Genomic DNA, 17,207 nt, shown 5'->3' with positions numbered 1-17,207 from the left:
ACTCACAGAAGGCTGATACCAAGCCAGGACTAGAGTACGTGGCACCATTTTATTGGTTAGTTTCACCAAAAGAGGAAAGCCTCTGTTCATGGGGAATAGGACAGCCATTTGACCTGTTCTTCAACCCCATCTGGAATTGCTTGAGGGTCAACTGGGCCTTCCCCAAAGACAGAGGACAGAGGGCTGGGAGGAACACAGGCAGGTTTTCATCCCTGCAGAGCATGGAGGCTTCATTATGGAGCCAGGTGGCTTTGGTGCCAGCTAAGAGTCACTGTTTTCTCTGTGACAGGATGGAAGTAACAGATGAATTCTGGTAAGTGGATGCACCAGCTTTATAAATCGAACCATTATATTTCTCCATGCTCTTCCCTTCCCTCCCACTCCCAGAAGGAGACATGAAGTGATCCAGCTTCCCCTGCTTTCCCTTGGTCTGTCCCTCCACGGCCCTCCCCTCTATAGGAAAGAGGAAGACTTTCTTTCCTGTATTACTCATGAGTTCAAGTTGAGAACAATATAAAGGACACAGAAAGTGCTTTATTCTGAAAACTTCAGGTGAAAAATTGCAGGGTGACTTGGCTGTGGGTTAATTTTAGCCTTTTTTGGATTCAAAAATGTTTCACCAAGAATTTGAACTAAGGTTTCAGAACTAATTACAGTGGGTAGAGGAATAAGCTAAATGAGGTGGCAACGAGATTCCTGAAAGTGGAGCAGGACAAATGGCTCTTTTCGTCAGTGGGCCAAAGGTCAGGGATAGAGGGCAGGAACTACCCTCATGAGAGACAGGCCCATCAAATGTAAGGTTAGATCCTTGTTTGGAACTTGAAACTAAAAAAGTATTAGTTAAAAAATTAAAAATAAGTTAAAAAAAAAAAGACATTTTTGAGGCCATCAGGGAAATTTGCATCTCCTCTGTTAGTTGGGATTGAGGAATTGATTTTTATCAAATGTGATCATGACATTACAGTGAAAAATCCACATATTTTGGTTCTTCTGAAGTTGGCGTGAAACAACAAAGTCTGAGATTTGCAACCATGGAAAAGCTAACAGATGAAGCAAGTGTGACAAAGTTTGCATTGTTGAATCTAAGTGGTGGATATCTATGGGGTTCACTGCACAACCCCTCTACGTCTACAGTGATTGTGACTTCTTTGGGCCTCCCGAGCCCAAAGTTGAGTTGTACCTACAATCTGCTGTGGTTGTCCTGTCGGTCACCGGACCACACACTTGAATTCCTGTTGGAAAGCATGTTGCTACCAACCCAGAGCCAGAAAAGCCGGACACCATCCTGTAAGCGGCTTTTCCAGCAGTTGCCTTCAGCTTATCCAGAGCTGTTGATTCTAGAGCAAGGACCAAGGTGTTGACCTAGGTACTGTGGATTCACCAGCCCCCACAGGATGGACTGAGGGCTTTTTTAAAAAACAAAACCTTTTCACTTTATTTTGTAGGACCACTAAAAGGCCTCAGACCTTCTATGATGGAAGTCATTCCTGTACCAGAGGAGTGTGCCATATTCCCATGGCTGAGCCGTTCTGCCCCAAAACGAGAGAGGTTCGTAGTCTTTCTGGAAGGTGTGCCAAAATAAGTCATAAGGGCTTGGGGTGGCATCTAGAGAGTTCAGTTAATTGGCTAACAAGCAAGTGGCCCTCTTCCCCACTCCAGCTTGCTTCTTCTACAAGGTTTTTAGAAGACTTTCCCTTTGTTAGTACTGCCTCCACTACTCTCAGTCGTTGATAAGCTGAGCCACTCCAAGTTGCAGCCTATCTTTCTCATAGGTTTTGATTTTGCTGTCAGGATACTTTTTATATCATTTAGTGTAGGACAGCCTATTAGTCAAGAGTGGACAGTCTGGAGCCAGATTACTTGGGATCAAATCTCTACTCTTGTTCTTAATAGTTGTGTCTTGTTGGATAAGTTATTTAATGCCACTGGGCCTCAGTTTCCTCATTTGGAAAATGAAGGTAATGAGAATGTATACTTCACAGCACTGTGTGAAGGATGAGTGAGTGATTTGTGATTTATAAAGTGCTTTGAGCTGTACCTGCCAGCTATGAGACATCAGCAACTGCTAACTGCTTTTAAGAATTCAGTTTTTGATAAAGTGTGAATTGTCAGATTGGCATCATTGGCCTTTGAGCTGTGTTTGGCTATTACTCTCCAGTATTCTAAACTCCAGGATTACAGTAAAATCTTTGAACTAAGGGGATAGCCCTTTAGTGGAATTATCTAAGCATTGTACTCATTCAGATAGTTTTAAACACTGCATATGGAAAGTAGATGATTTATTGCAGCTTTTGTGTTCAGCCTTGTGTAATTATGTAAAAGTAGTTAACAACAAGGGCTTCTTAACCTCACGGTGGTAAACAAAAATCTAGAATCTGAAGCCAGGACTTAGGGGGAGCCTTTTTAATAGACTACTGCTTATTGATTCTCTCTGATTTGTGTGAAAATCATTTTTATTTATTTTTTTTAAATGGCAGGTTAAGTTTGTATTTGGGTATTCGGGATATATATGTTTCTAGGTAATTATCAACAGAATATATCAGAACATTGCTGCTTGTCTTTCCTCTGGAACGCAGATCTGTCCACGTAATACATTTGCTTTCCGGGGGTAATTAGATGTGTATAAGATTCTTGTCCATTTCTAAATGGGGGTGGCCTAAGAATAGGCCTGAGATCATGTACCATAGAAAACACTGAATTCAGGTACCAGCAGTAGAAGGGAGGGAGGGGAAATACTAATGATGTATGCGGAAACATGCAAATGTGGTGGCTTGGCAATTGGGGATCATTTCCAATAGCAGTTGGCCTCCCTTGAGACCATATTAACTCAGCTATTCTTGGTCTAGCCAAGCCAGGGGGGACCCCCCCTCCATGTAAGACTAAAAGAATGTTAGCAAAGGCGATTTAAGAAGTGGGACACCTGGGTGGGAAATGAGAAATGGGGCGCCTGGGTGACTCAGTTGGTTAAGGGTCTGCCCTCAGCTCAGGTCATGATCCCAGGATCCTGGGATTGAGCCCCACATTGGGCTCCTTGGTCAGCGGGGAGTCTGTTTCTCCCTTTGCCACTCCCCTTGCTTGTGCTTGTGCTCTGTCTCTCTGTCAAATAAAAATGGGGAAAATAAGCCTTCGGAATAGAACTTTATTCCTACATACTCTGAAAGAGATTTATAAATATTGTCCAGAAATGTAGAGTAGATGGTGCTGCCCCTTGGCGATGATCACTTTAACTTAAAACATTCACATGACCTTTTGTGTACGGATGAGGAAGGATTGTCAAGGTGAATTGTCAAACGGTGAACAAGATTTCTGCCACTTATGTTATATATAAAGAGGTAAATATGACAACATCCACATGCAGATAGAGTGTTTTTAGAAAATTTACTCAAAGAAGCTTGTGGTTTCCCTTGGGGAGGTGAAATGGTTCCCCAGAGCCTGGGTAGAAAAAACATTTGTCACATATGTGGGGTTAATATTTTGTCCCTGTCACTTCTACCCCCAAAATATTTTCACCTCTAATCATTTTAGGAGGTAATTGGAAGCAAAGTCTTTCAGAGTCTACACACATAAAATATATATAGCTTGGTGGTCTCATATTATTAATATATTTGAAGGATGGTGGTAGACTCAGGAGCTCCATTATTATTGCTCAAAACGTGCAAATGAAAGCATGTTTGCCTCAGACCCACAGATCTCTCAGCCTGTGGTTTGTATTATTGATAACATGATGTTGGAGCTGTCTGTTCTTGTGGTTGTGGGGGTGCAAAGTGCCGGTTCAAGTGATAAGACCCCATGTCTTACGGATGTGATTGGTCCACATCCATAATCCTTCACTTCCTTTTCCTCACCATCATGGCACCCCCAGCTGGGGGATGTGAGAACGGAACGTGCCACAGCCCAGTGTACAAGGTGGTTGTGGTATTCCTCCAGTCATTTCTGGAGTCATTGGTCAAATTTTGGCCAAAATATACAGCTTGGTTATTCAGGATTTTAAAAGACATTGAATGAAGATGAGACTGGGCTGGCTGTATTTTAATTTGGGGGTGGGGGAGGGAGAGGTGAAAGAGGAGTGATTTAGGCCCTTGAATTTATAACCTGTACTCAGGGGGAAAGTTTTTATTAAGCATAATCTTATTTTCAGCATACATAGTATAAATAAACATGATATAATATCAACTTATACATTGTCTGTGATTTGTCACACTTCTAAATTTGGTGTTGCCAAGGCTCTTATTAAAACTGTTTCTCACATTGCTGTATCATACTGAAAATTATTTTTAAAAAAATAGGTTAATTTGCTTATGTGGTTCCAACATGTGCAGGCTAGACTTTGGCCTAAATTGGAGCCTTTTATTGATGTTGAGTCACACCATTTTATATATAAAGTACTTCAGGAATCTTTCCCAGTTATTTGGCAAACAAGTGTAGAAGGTGCCAGGATTAGTAATTGTTAGAAGAGTGGTTTAGCTTTTATCCAGTGTTTACAGTGTGCCTGACACAATCCTTAGCTGTATTATTCTTTAGCTTATTTAATCCTCACAGTACTTCTCTAATACAATCTCATTCCCATTTTACAGATGAGAAAATGAAAACATACAAAGATTAAGTGAATTTTTGGCAGTGCTTAAGTGGGTTAACAGTTAAATTTTTTTTTTAATTATAAAGGAATATTAAAGCACAGGCTAGAAATTAAAACCTGAGAATTAGATGTGTGTTATTAATTAGTCACTAGAGAAGTGTTCAAACTTTTATTTTTTTTTTATTTTTTTAAAGATTATTTATTTATTTGATAGAGAAACAGATCACAAGTAGGCAGAGAGACAGGCAGAGAGAGAGAGAGAGAAGCTGGCTCTCCGCCCAGCAGAGAGCCCAATGTGGGACTCGATCCTGGGACCCTGGGATCATGACCCGAGCCGATCATAACCCACTGAGCCACCCAGGCGCCCATGATCAAACTTTTAAATAATGTTTTTAAAACCCATGCGTGGCCTTGCCATTAAAGTAAGATGCCATGATAAGTTTATCCCTACAGAGAAAAAACCAGCACAGTCCCATTCTGTTTTTGCCTTTGGGAGAGACAACAGGCAAAGAGATTATGAACAAATCAGTTTCTTTGTTCTGGAGGTGGGGAGATTGGAGAGAGGAGAGAGAATCGTAAGCAGGCTCCACACCCAGTTCGGAGCTAGCCACAAAGCTTGATCTCATACCCCTGAGATCATAACCTGAGCCAAAATTAAGAGTTAGACACTAACCAGCTGAGCCACCCAGGAACCCCCAAAGTCATTTTCTAATTTAAAAAATAGCTCGAGGGCACGGCTTGCATGGAGCACTGGGTGTGGTGAAAAAATAATGAATACTGTTTTTCTAAAATAAATAAATTTTTTAAAAAAATAGCTTCAATAAAAGTCTTTAGATTTTGTGTGAAAGACCAGTCAGGAGCTTGGAAATCATTCTTAACGTGTCTTTGAGGAGATGTGAATAGGATTGGCACCTTATAAGCTCAGCCTGTGGGGTGAATGACTCAGACTCAAGTCCATGTTCCCAACCCAGCTTAGTCTCTTCAAGCTGCTGAGAAATCACTGTTTGCTCTTGTAGCTGTAAGCTGTGTGTGCAAGGGGTCAGGGGAACAGGGTTATATGATGGGGTGAGGATCTAGGAAACACCCTTCCGTGATCTTCTAGGCTATCTGAGGAACTGCAGGTACTAGCCATTTGTAGTCGAACATGAGGGGAAAAAAACCAAAATAGTTGGGGTGCCTGGGTAATTCAGTTGTTAAGTGTCTGCCTTCCGCTCAGGTCATGATCCCAGGGTCCTGGGATTGAGCCCCCATCGGGCTTCTTGCGCAGCGGAAAGCCTGCTTCTCCCTGCCCCATTCCCCCTGCTTGTGTTCCCTCTCTTGCTATCTCTCTCTCTCTCTGTCCAATAAATAAATCTTTTTAAAAAAACAGCAAAATAGTAAGCTGTTAACTTATGTTTGTATGTTTTGAGTTTGTGGTTCTTTGTTTTCTAGGTCCTCATAGAAACTGCTAAAAAGTTGGGACTCCGATGCCACTCAAAAGGGACGATGGTCACAATCGAGGGACCTCGTTTTAGCTCCCGGGCAGAAAGCTTCATGTTCCGCACCTGGGGAGCAGATGTTATCAACATGACCACAGTTCCAGAGGTGGTTCTCGCTAAGGAGGCTGGGATTTGCTATGCAAGTATCGCCATGGCGACAGATTATGACTGCTGGAAGGAGCATGAGGAAGCGGTAGGTGGAATTCTCTTCCCAACATGTACGGCTTGGGTTTCCGGGCCCTGTGGGAGCTGTTGAGAGAGTGTCTTCGCCATTTGTTCTCTTGTATTAGTTCCAGAAAGTGCCTTTCTGCCAGGTTTTAAAGTCAGCCCTGTATATATGGTCAGGTATTTTCTTTATAGTTCTCTTTTAAAGATACAAAGATCTCCACAGAGAAGAAAAAGACACTTTTATCCACAGATAAACAGTATATCGTGAACATGTAGGTGTGACGGGAATCATAGTGAGATTGGGCCTTACTTTAAGGATGAAAGTGTGTTTTGGTTATAATTTCCTTATCATGTGCTACTGGTTATTGTGTGTGTTTTCATTACCTCTGCCTGGTAAGAGTACTCTCTATTTAACCTACCGTGACTGCATGATGTTGGTGTGGGACTATGACAGCAGAGAGACAAGCCTGTGAGGAATGACTGTTCTGGGGCTTTTGGGGGGTTCGTGGGGAAGGGCAGAGATAAGCCAACCATTGTAAGAAAGCTCAGGGTTATAGAGAGTTAGTATGGTGAGAAGCACATAGCCAGTCGACCCAACCACATATTTGAAGTCTGGGAAGCCTTTCCGGTGGAAGGGTGGTGGGAAAGACAGGCACACTTGGGTGGGGTGGAGAGGAGGGAGGGAGACAGCACTGTGTGGACTATGTAAGTATTTCACAGGGGAGGTCAGTTAGGGGTTCTGGGCTGGAAAGATACCGATGTCTAGCTGGTATGTGAAGACAATGGACCACTTCAGTCAGGCTTCCAAAATAAATATGTTCACTGTGGAAAACTTCAAACGTCAGTAAAAGGAGAAAGGCTAGTATAAGGAACTCCCAGTACCCATCATACAACATTACCAGCCACAGCCAGTCTTATGTCCTATATATGCTCCTACTCACTTCTCTCTCCCCTGCCGTCATGATTTTGATGTATTTTTCCAGAAAAAAAAATTTTTTTCCAGAAGGCCTTTATTAAAAAATTAAATAATAACTACAATACCACTACTGTACCAAAAAATATAGATATTACTTCCTTAGTGTAACCAAATCCAGACTGTTTACATTTTCCTTCTTGTCTGACATAACCTCGTACTCCTTATAATCCACATATTGCATTTAAACGAGCTGCCTCTTAAATCTCCTTTCATCTAAGATTCCCCTGTCTCTTCACTCCTTGCATTTCACTTGAAGAAACTGGATCATTTGTCTTGTCCGGGGAGGGGGGTGGCACCGGGGTGGCTCAGTTGGTTGAGCACCTGACTCTTAATTTCAGGGTCATGGGACTGAGCTCCATGTCCGGCTCACCACTCAGCAGGGAGTCTGCTAGAGATTCCCTCTCTTCCTGGCTCTCTGCCCTGCCTTCTGCTTGTGCGTGCGCGCACACACGCACATTCTCTCAAATAACTAAAAATCTTTAAGAAATAAAATAGAGGGGCACCTGGGTGGCTCAGTGGGTTAAGCCGCTGCCTTCGGCTCAGGTCATGATCTCGGGTCCTGGGATCGAGTCCCGCATCGGGCTCTCTGCTCAGCAGGGTGCCTGCTTCCCTTCCTCTCTCTCTGCCTGCCTCTCTGCCTACTTGTGATCTCTCTCTGTCAAATGGATAAATAAAATCTTTAAAAAAAAAAAAGAAATAAAATAGAGAAAGGGCCAAAATTACAGTCAAGAGGTTTTAAAGTAAAGAACAAGTGTGGGGTTGTCTGTTGTGAGCACATTTATGGGAGGTGACCTCTTCTCCTTCCCACCGTCTCAGAGTGGCTTGTTGCACTGTTTTCCTATAAAACAGTAAGATATCCTTATTGTCAGTCCATCTGTGTGTATGGAGTTTGGTTGGACTTGAACACAGTTCTTTGTTTTGTGTGAATACCGTGTACCGACTCCCCAGTATAATAAATCGTTGCTGACTAATGGGGTATTTTGTGTGTAAGAAACTTCCAGATCCTGACACAGCAGCATCTGGTCTTAACTTGGCAGCTCTGGTTACCTAAGGGACAGCTCAGCTTCATGGTGTTGAGAAGCTGCTTCCAGTTAGCAGGAGACTCCAGCCTCTGCCACTGCCTGAGAGCAGGTTGCTTCCTGCCTGTGGCTTTCTGCTCAGTCTGATGACACCTGTCTCCTCTGCAGAGCACATGGTGCTTCCTTTACTACGTGAGGTTTGGAAAGCTGTCAGTTGGAGCCACCTGAGTTGAAAGCAGAGAGACTGAGCTGTGTGTCAGCAGTAAGGCATGAAGGCAGATAATGATGCTAAGTGCCACAAGGAAAGCACAGACGCAGGTGGCGTCATCAACCAGCCATGCATGTCACTGTGCTTTAAACCAGATGTGCAGCTTGAGGCGGTACAAAGATTTTGATGACCCCCACCTTCAGATTTCTGTTGCTCCATTTACTTGGAACACTGGGCACATTCTTTGATCCATTTACTCTTCGATGGGATGGAGCCTGAGGTGAGGGGTGGAGGTTGTTTACTTACAGTTCTGACCTTGCAGGATTTCTGGGAGAATGGGACCAAATCCTGTATGTAGAGCAGCCCCTATAGCTTCTGTAGTTCACATGGCCACTATGATGGATGGGGGGGAGGGTGTGCGGAAATGTTTGAGAACTTGACATGTGAACTGGACTTTCAACAGAGGGTTTAGATTTTATTGTGAGGAGGTTAGTACAACAGGCATTTTGGGTAGAGCCCAACACCTGGAATAAAGACAAGAAAAAGAGATCAGAATCTGTACAGAAATACCAGTCAAAGGAAGGGGTGCCTGGGTGGCTCAATTGGTTAAGCGTCTGCCTTCAGCTCAGGTCATGATCTCAGGTCAGGTATTTTCCCACGGTCCTGGGATCGAGTCCCAAATCGGGCTTCCTGCTCAGTGGAGTCTGCTTCTCCCTCTCCTTCTACCCCCCCCCCAACTCTTGCACTCTCTCTCGCTTGCTCTCAAATAAATAAAGTCTTTAAAAAAAAAAAAGAAAAGAAATATCAGTCAAAAGAAAAGTGTGAAAAGTGTAAGGAAAAAAATAAATACAAGGTAAATTTCTTGAGTGCTTCATGAGCCTGGAAGACTGCTTCAAGCAAGCCTCTGCATGTACCTGGCAGCTCCCATCTGGTGACTGCATTGTATTCCCACAGTGATGGGACTCCCACCTGCTCCACTGCTCATCAGTTTTTTTTAAACACACCTCGGTGTTTGTGGGACGGATCTGGACTTTATATAAACTCCAGGAAACAGAAAGGTGTAATCTTTGTGCCCCTCAACCTCAGATACCCTTGAGGTGTGGCAAGTACTCCACCTCTGATCATTGATTTTATATTCACAACTTTTTTCGACATCCTTATGAAGCAATTTCAGTCACATACAAAAAGTCAATGGACAGTATGAGCTTTTATAAATCAACATCCAGCTTCAACTGTGAACATATCAGCTTAGGGCCAGTTATATTTCATCTGGACTCTGATCCATGATTTTAGCCATATACATCTAACCACATCATCATTGTCACATACCAGCAGTAATTCCTTAATACATCGAAGCATAGTTAATGTTTCTAGTTATCTCAAGTATCACAGTTTTTTACTTCCAAGTGTTCTGAAAAGAAACGTCCTCTAGAGTTTCCCACAGGAAACCTTCTGGATCACTGAACTCATCTCCTTGGGGTAGTTTGACAGATTTCTCAGTCCTCTGTATTCTTTGTAAATTGACAGCTGGTTTCAGAGATTTGATCCAATTTAGATGTCAAAACTGGTGTTCAGTTTTCCTGTCAGGAAGCTCATTAAAGTGGATTTTTTGTTTGGTTTGAGATTTTTGTTGTTCTGTGTTGTTAGCCGCCCATCCATTAATTCAGTGGGAGCTGTAGAAATGATAATACTCTGATTCCAGCATTTCTCTTCATTAACTCAAAGTCTTCTCAAGAAGAGCCATGTGCTAGGGGGCGCCTGGTGGCTCAGTGGGTTAAAGCCTCTGCCTTCAGCTCGGGTCGTGATCCCAGGGTCCTGGGATCGAGCCCCACATCGGGCTCTCTACTCAGCAGGGAGCCTGCTTCCTCCTCCTCTCTCTCTCTCTCTCTCTGCCTGCCTGCCTCTTTTTCTACTTGTGATCTCTGTCAAATAAATAAAATCTTAAAAAAAAAAAGAAGAAGAAGAAGAGCCATGTGCTTATCTTATGATTGGTTAGCCAGTGTAGGAACAATTTTAAGACTGGAATCCATTTTACTATGGACAGGAGGAGAATTGGCCACATCTTTCCAGACCATGCTAACACATTATACATCTGAGACAGTGTCTCTTCAGAGATGTCATTGGGTTTCTCCCAAGACCTCCCCGGCTGGGACCAAGTCTGCCTTGAAAAATGCAGAACTGGTGTTCAGGGGATTGGACTTGGCATGAACTGACTTTATAGATCAGGAATGAGCTCAGGAAAGTGTTCTGTGGAGAACGGTAGGATGATAAATTGCCAGTAACGTCCTGTGCTGTTGTTTCTCTAGGTTTCGGTGGACCGGGTCTTAAAGACCCTGAAAGAAAATGCCAATAAAGCCAAAAGTCTGCTCCTCACTACCATACCTCAGATAGGGTCCATGGAATGGTCAGAAACCCTCCATAACCTGAAGGTAAGTACCCTTGGCCATCTGCAAGCAGACACCTGCACAGCTTTCTTTCTTTCTCTCTTACTTGCATTTCACCCTTGGGCCACTCATCTTGTATTTTCTACTAATCTAGAAGTTCTCTACAAGTTTTCATGCTCTTAACCACCATACTAACCAGTGTGAAATTGAGTAGTTACATATTTGGGCAAGTAATGCAAGACTTGAAAGTTGAGGTGGTGAGAGTTTTACTATCTAGTCTGCCAACCTCTTAACATTGTCCTGCTTTGCAGGGCATCCCTAAGTAATGCTTCAGGAGGTTGAGAGTGCTTGTTCTGTACATGGCTTACATTGCTGACAAAACTGTTTGCTCTTTGGCAAAGTGTAGGCAGCCTTTAAAGCCAAAGCACTAATAGGAATACCAAAACGGTGCCAAGGAATGTCTGCTTAGTGTTGACATTGTATCAGACTAAGACAGTGATTAATGATAAACACGGGATGGGTTGTAGATTGGTAGCTTTTCAACTCTAGTATTAATTCCCAGAATATAATTTAAACTGAGTGCTAAAGCTCAGAGGTGCATGATTTTTATTTGGATATTTTGTGACTCTATTGATTAACCACGTTGGATAAGGTGTTGCCTCAGGCCAGTTAGATATTACATTCCCCTAGTATCCACGGAAGGTAGCCAGCCTGTCCTAAAGTCTAGAACACACCTAGACACTTGGGTCTTATGACAAGTAGTTGAGAGATGATTTGAAAAATTCATAAAAGCCCTCCCTTGCCTGAACTGCTAACCACCAAGGAGCCGTGGAATGAGAGCCACAATTTTAGTATGATGAAGACACTGTGTGATGGTCAGTGATTGACAGCTGCTGGGCACTGAGGAGCCATGATTTTAATTGATATCAAATGCCTAGTGGAAGTGCTGCAGCCCAGCTAATTTCAGACTATCAATACAAAACCACTGATAGATACAAAGAGCCGGTTGTCACAAGCAGTTAGAGCAGGCTGCAGTATTCATCCATTTAACAAGGTATCTCTCAGCTCTATGCCCTGGCCAAGTCCAGAATATTGGAACTTGTATTCCATCTCTTCCCACTAGACTTAAAGTCCTTAAGGGACAGGAAACACATGTTTGGTTTCAGCCTATAGACCTAGAAGCTAAATGTTTTTTAATGAGTAAACGATAACCCCTCTTTCCCCCATGAAGTGTTTCATCGTAACTGAAATACAGGCAAGCCTTATTATAATTATGAAGAAAGGGGAAATAAATTAATTTCTAAGAACCAAGGAAAGTCAGTTTAAACTGCGAACTGTTACATTGCCCTGAGTACAGTATAATAGAAACAGCAGAACGTTAGCCTGTCTAAATAAGCAAGCTATTGATTATAGGAACTGTGACTCATACTTTGCTACTGCAAAGGCAATTGTCACCTGCAAGTTGTGATGGGCTGTTGTGGTTTTTTTTGTTTTTTAAGTTTTTCAACTGACCCCATTTTAACCACGGTCTTTTTTGAATTTAAAGATAATTTCTCAAGCAATAAATTTATTGTTTCAGCTTCATTTTTAAGTAAAAAATGCTTGAATGGGGTGCCTGGGTGGCTCAGTGGGTTAAAGCCTCTGCCTTCGGCTCAGGTCATAATCCCAGGGTCCTGGGATCAAGCCCCGCCTCGGGCTCTCTGCTCAGCGGGGAGCCTGCTTCCTCTTCTCTCTCTGCCTGCCTCTCTGCTTAGTTGTGATCTTGTCTATCAAATAAATAAATAAAACCTTTAAAAAAAATAAAATGCTTGAATGGTAGAAATTCATGTTCTCCTTTCCTGTGAAGTTTCTGAAAGTATGTAAAAATAATGTGTTTATGTATGTATGTATTTTTAAAGAGGGTTAATGTGTATAGCTTTCATCAGATTCTCAAAGACATATATGATCCAAAGAAAGAAAATGAAGAATTGCTGCTCTAGACAATACTGAGACTCATGGCCTCCATTCTGTTGCATTAAGGAACACCCTTCTAATAATCCCTTATTCTGGGGTATTCTGGGGTAGCATGTTCAGTCCCCTCTACACTGAAATGTGTATTATCCATTCACTCACTCATTTCAGAAACACTTAGTGAGCACCCACTATATGGTCAGCCATGGTTTACAAAGATATATAAGACTTGGAGTGATGAAGAAGATCCTGTTATGTTTGGAGATACTAATGTACTAAAATTTTAAGGATTTTTATCCACTGGGATAAGGTGAATGACAGAGGTTGATTTACATTAATCCAGACTGGAGGTTGGTGTATGAAACATATCCTAGTGAGGTGAAAGGAGGTGGAGGTCCATGAGAATCTGAACAGCCCTCTTGAAATAAGCACACCTCACTCTACAGGAAAGGAGAGAGAGGAACTAAGAGTTAGGGGCTATCACTAGTCCCACATGTGGTTGGTTGCTTTTAAAGTTTGGTGAACTTGAGAATTTCCTGGGGAGTTTATTGAACGTGTGTATACCATGACTCCTCAGTCTGTGAAATCAAAATATGATTTTTAATTAAATACTCCTGGCGATTATCCTGATCTTCAGAATCACTACCTACAGCAAATGCTTGGTTAAATGTGACCTGTGCCTGTTTTCTTCCTTTTAGAATATGGCCCAGTTTTCTGTTTTATTACCAAGACATTAAACCAGCATGGCTGCCTAGGTGACAGGAAGACTTCCTAATTCTAGTCATTTGAGAAATTTCGGCTTAACTTGGAAAAAACATGGAAAAGGCATGCAGCCCTCATACCCTTGCCTGCTAAGGAAGAACATGATAAGAAGACATGCATGTATCAGAGAAGCCTTCTCGAAGGCTTAGACTGCTTCGGAAATGATCGGTAAATGTGGAAAAATTCTGACCCTTCAGAAAAAAAAAAGATAAGACCCCACCAACCCTTCCCCCAGTAAATTTGTAAGAATAAGGTTGGGAAGTAATATCCAGTTCCAAAGTTGCCAAGAAAATACAAAGAAGAAATGGGAATTCTTAGGCTATTTATTGGTGTTACTATAAATTTGTAGTCTTTTTGGAGGGCTGTTTGCTAAAATGTATTGAAAGGCTTAAAAATACTTATACCCTTTGTGCTGGTTACTCTAGGAATTTATCTTTAAAAAATTATCAGAGGTACAAAGAATTATGTATAGGGAAGGACGTCTAATATACCATTAGTTATAATAGTAAATATTCAGAACAATCTGAATATCCAATAGTTGGAAGTACATTACAGCATAGCTCTAATTGGGTTGTGAAGCAGCCAACTGAAGATCATGTTTTCACATAATATTTAATGTCCTAAAGAAATGGTTGCTCTATAATACAAAATGAAAAAAAGGAATGTGCACACATTTTGCATTGCTAATTTTGTTTTAAAGTTCTACATAAATCAGAAAAATACCAGAAATGGATATATAATCTTTTGTTACTGTACTTGGGGTTGGGACACTGAATCATTTTAATTTTCTTTATATTTTTCTGTGTCTTCACATTTTTCTACAATGAATATAATCAAATAATAAAGTTGTCTTAAAAATAAAAAGGTCCAGTTCTTGAAAACATACTGATGTGAAGCAGAATTTAAGATGGTAATTCTAAGAAGAGTTCTGTTTGAGTTCCGTCTTCAGATTGTCTTAAAAAAGAGGATCATTAATAACTGTAGAGTGAGAACGATACTTGGGGCTGCAACAACTTGAGAAAAGCTGGGTGTTTAATCCTCAGAGAGTCTGAAACTATAAGAGACTAGACATACATGCTAGTGTGTCAGGTATTTTTTAAATTAATATTTGACCTTTGTTTCTACTTTTTATGCGTTAGTGAGTTATTTTACATGCGGTAGTGGTTTGGAGTGTTTCATAAAATGAATTTTTCTTCTTCCTCTGCTTTTTGTTGTTCATTTTATAGGATTGTGTTTTGTTTTCTCTCACAGGGAGATCCTTTTTTTCCCTCAGAGTTAACTACTATTCACTGTGGTCTATTACTGGTCCTTTAATCATATAGCCTGTCTGTTTAAAGAGTCTGTAAAGTCAATGTGTTTGTGTCTAGGAGACTGTCTTTGAGATAATAAGCTGCTAATTGTAAACAACAAAATAAACCAGTTACTCCCCAGCATTGATATTGAGCTGTTTGGGTTACATGGGATTATGAGTCTTGCACTCCCCAACGCAGGCATCCAACCCTGGTCGCACATTAGAGATACACAGATGATAGAACAGGCCTGAACCCAGGGCTCCGTCGCTGTAAGCCCTGCACTACTCTGTAATACCATATGTACCTTCTTTCCTTCGTTCTTAGTACATTTCTGAGGATGTCAAGGCAAAAACATGTGGGCATTTTTCTTGCTGCCTTCAGAAAGTACAGGTCTCCCTGATGGCTTTCAGGGATGTCTTTCTTGATTCAGTAGCCTTTTCTAGCAACCTAATTTTCAGACTTCTCATATGGAGTATATTTCTGTTTTGCTGTTTTTACCCATCAGCCACTCCTTAAACAAAGCCAATATAATCATCTGGATACCTCTTTTCTTGAGGACTTGGCTGAGCATTTCTTCCTGGATTGTGTTTTACTTACATCATCTTTAACTTTTCTTTTTTAAGCTATAAAATTAAGGGAACACGGCAATTGGTTTGAGTATTTCAGTTTCCCCAGTGGATTATGGGCATAATGGAAAAGTTGTAGCTTAGTGACTTAGCCCTTTGGAATAGTGCCAAGTTATTGAGAAGTGCATTTGCATCTACTTAGAAAACTTTATTGGTAATGCATTGTTTTGCACTGTTTTTTTCATAATTTTATGGATGAAACAGAATAGTTCATATGTAGCGTGTAACCAAAAAAGATGGAGAAGGCTGGAATACCAAGGTTATATTTCAGACCTGAAATGTTTTGCACATCAGCCCCAGTCATTCTGGAGTTGTTTGTAATAGGCAAAAGCTTAGGAATGGCTAAAATTCTCAATGGTGGCATCTAAATAAGGCACATCAATTCAAATAAATGATGCATTATCTTTATGCAATAGTATGGAATCATGTCTGGTTAAAGTGGAAATCAGAAAAATATGTGGAGTAAAATAAGAATGCAGTTCAGATGTGTGGATAGCATATTTATGCTTTATTTTCCTAGAAAGTTTCTAATAAGAAACTTAGTAATAGGGGCTGCTGGGTGGCTCAATCAGTTAAGCATCTGCCTTCTGCTTAGGTGAGGATTCCAGGTCCTGGGTTAAGCCCAGGCAGGCTTCTTGCTCAGTGGGAAGTCTGCTTCTCCCTCTTCCTCTGTCCCTCCCTCCCTCTCATTTTCTCTTTCTCTCAAATAAATAAATCTTTTAAAAAAAAAAAAAAAAAGCATAGTGATAATCTCTGAGATATGAAGGGTGTGAGCACTGGGAAGATCATAACACATAAGTAATGGTTAAATAAATTGAGTATCTCTAACCATTGAAAGGAAAACAATTTCAAATATTTGAAAGGGCTCTCAGTTAAGGACTTCCCCATCTCCCTATTTGATAGACCTCCATAAAAGCAGGAACTTCATCTTTTTCACTTGGGATCTTCAGTTCCTTGTACTCAGCACAAGTTCAACGAATATTTGTGTACATGAGAATCAAATCCTGTCTTTCCTCTGTGACTCTCACCTGGTCCAAGACCTCACTCTAGTGGTTGCCTATCTCTCCATGCTCAAATTTTCCCTCATTGTATCATTTCTTCCAGTGCACAAGTTTAAAAAAATTTTAATTTGTACCTACCCCATTAAAAAAAAATTCTTGGCCACAAATCAGTGTGCTGTTTGTCTTACTGCTTTGCCTTTCATTGGGATATAGCTCCCAAAGATCTCTTCTGTCTCCAGTTCCTCTTCCTTGTTTCTTCAGTTCACTTCAATCCAGATTTTGCCAGCACCCCACTTTCAACATCGCCACCACCACCCTCAAGGTCACCGCCTTAACTAAATCTTCTGGTCAGTTCTGAGGCTTCATCTTTCTTTTCCTATCAGCAGCATATGATACATTTATTTAATCCCTCCCTTCTCCTTGATAAATACTCTTCACATTGCTTCCAAGGACACCACACTCCATTTTCTTTCTACCTCAGAGGTTGCTACTCAGTCTTTTCTGGTTCTTGCTGTTCTCTCAGATCTTTTAAAGTTACCTGGTCCAGGCCTCAAGTCTTGGACTTCTCCATCTTCCCTCATTCCTCAGTGACTTGTTCCAGTCCCCAACCTCCCACCCCCACCCCCAATCTCTCTCAGCACTCCCTCATCTTGGTTGTTGGCAGTTTCATCCTTCCAATCCTTCAGACCAAAAACATAGATTTACTGTTGACTCTTCAAAACCCACATTCACACTAGGAATCACAGCACATCTCAAATCAGATGCTT

The 17,207-nt window shown here is 41.4% G+C and overlaps 1 protein-coding gene across 1 annotated transcript in view; it reads left to right on the top strand.

Annotated features, from left to right (window-relative positions):
* The window catches only part of LOC122917561 (methylthioadenosine phosphorylase), a 44,697-nt gene extending 29,743 nt beyond the window's left edge, over nt 1–14,954 (top strand). Inside the window, exons 5-8 of the mRNA XM_044265585.1 lie at nt 1,446–1,548; nt 6,008–6,247; nt 10,732–10,854; nt 13,458–14,954. Coding sequence (XP_044121520.1) covers nt 1,446–1,548; nt 6,008–6,247; nt 10,732–10,854; nt 13,458–13,496 — 505 coding nt within the window. The 3' untranslated portion in view covers nt 13,497–14,954. The remainder of the gene's footprint in view (nt 1–1,445; nt 1,549–6,007; nt 6,248–10,731; nt 10,855–13,457) is intronic.
* Nucleotides 14,955–17,207: the final 2,253 nt, after the last annotated feature.

This window comes from Neovison vison, chromosome 9 (genome assembly GCF_020171115.1).
Source record: "Neovison vison isolate M4711 chromosome 9, ASM_NN_V1, whole genome shotgun sequence".
NCBI lineage: Eukaryota > Metazoa > Chordata > Mammalia > Carnivora > Mustelidae > Neogale > Neogale vison.
Note: the sequence above shows the minus strand (reverse complement) of the source record. Positions and strands in the feature narration are given on the sequence as shown.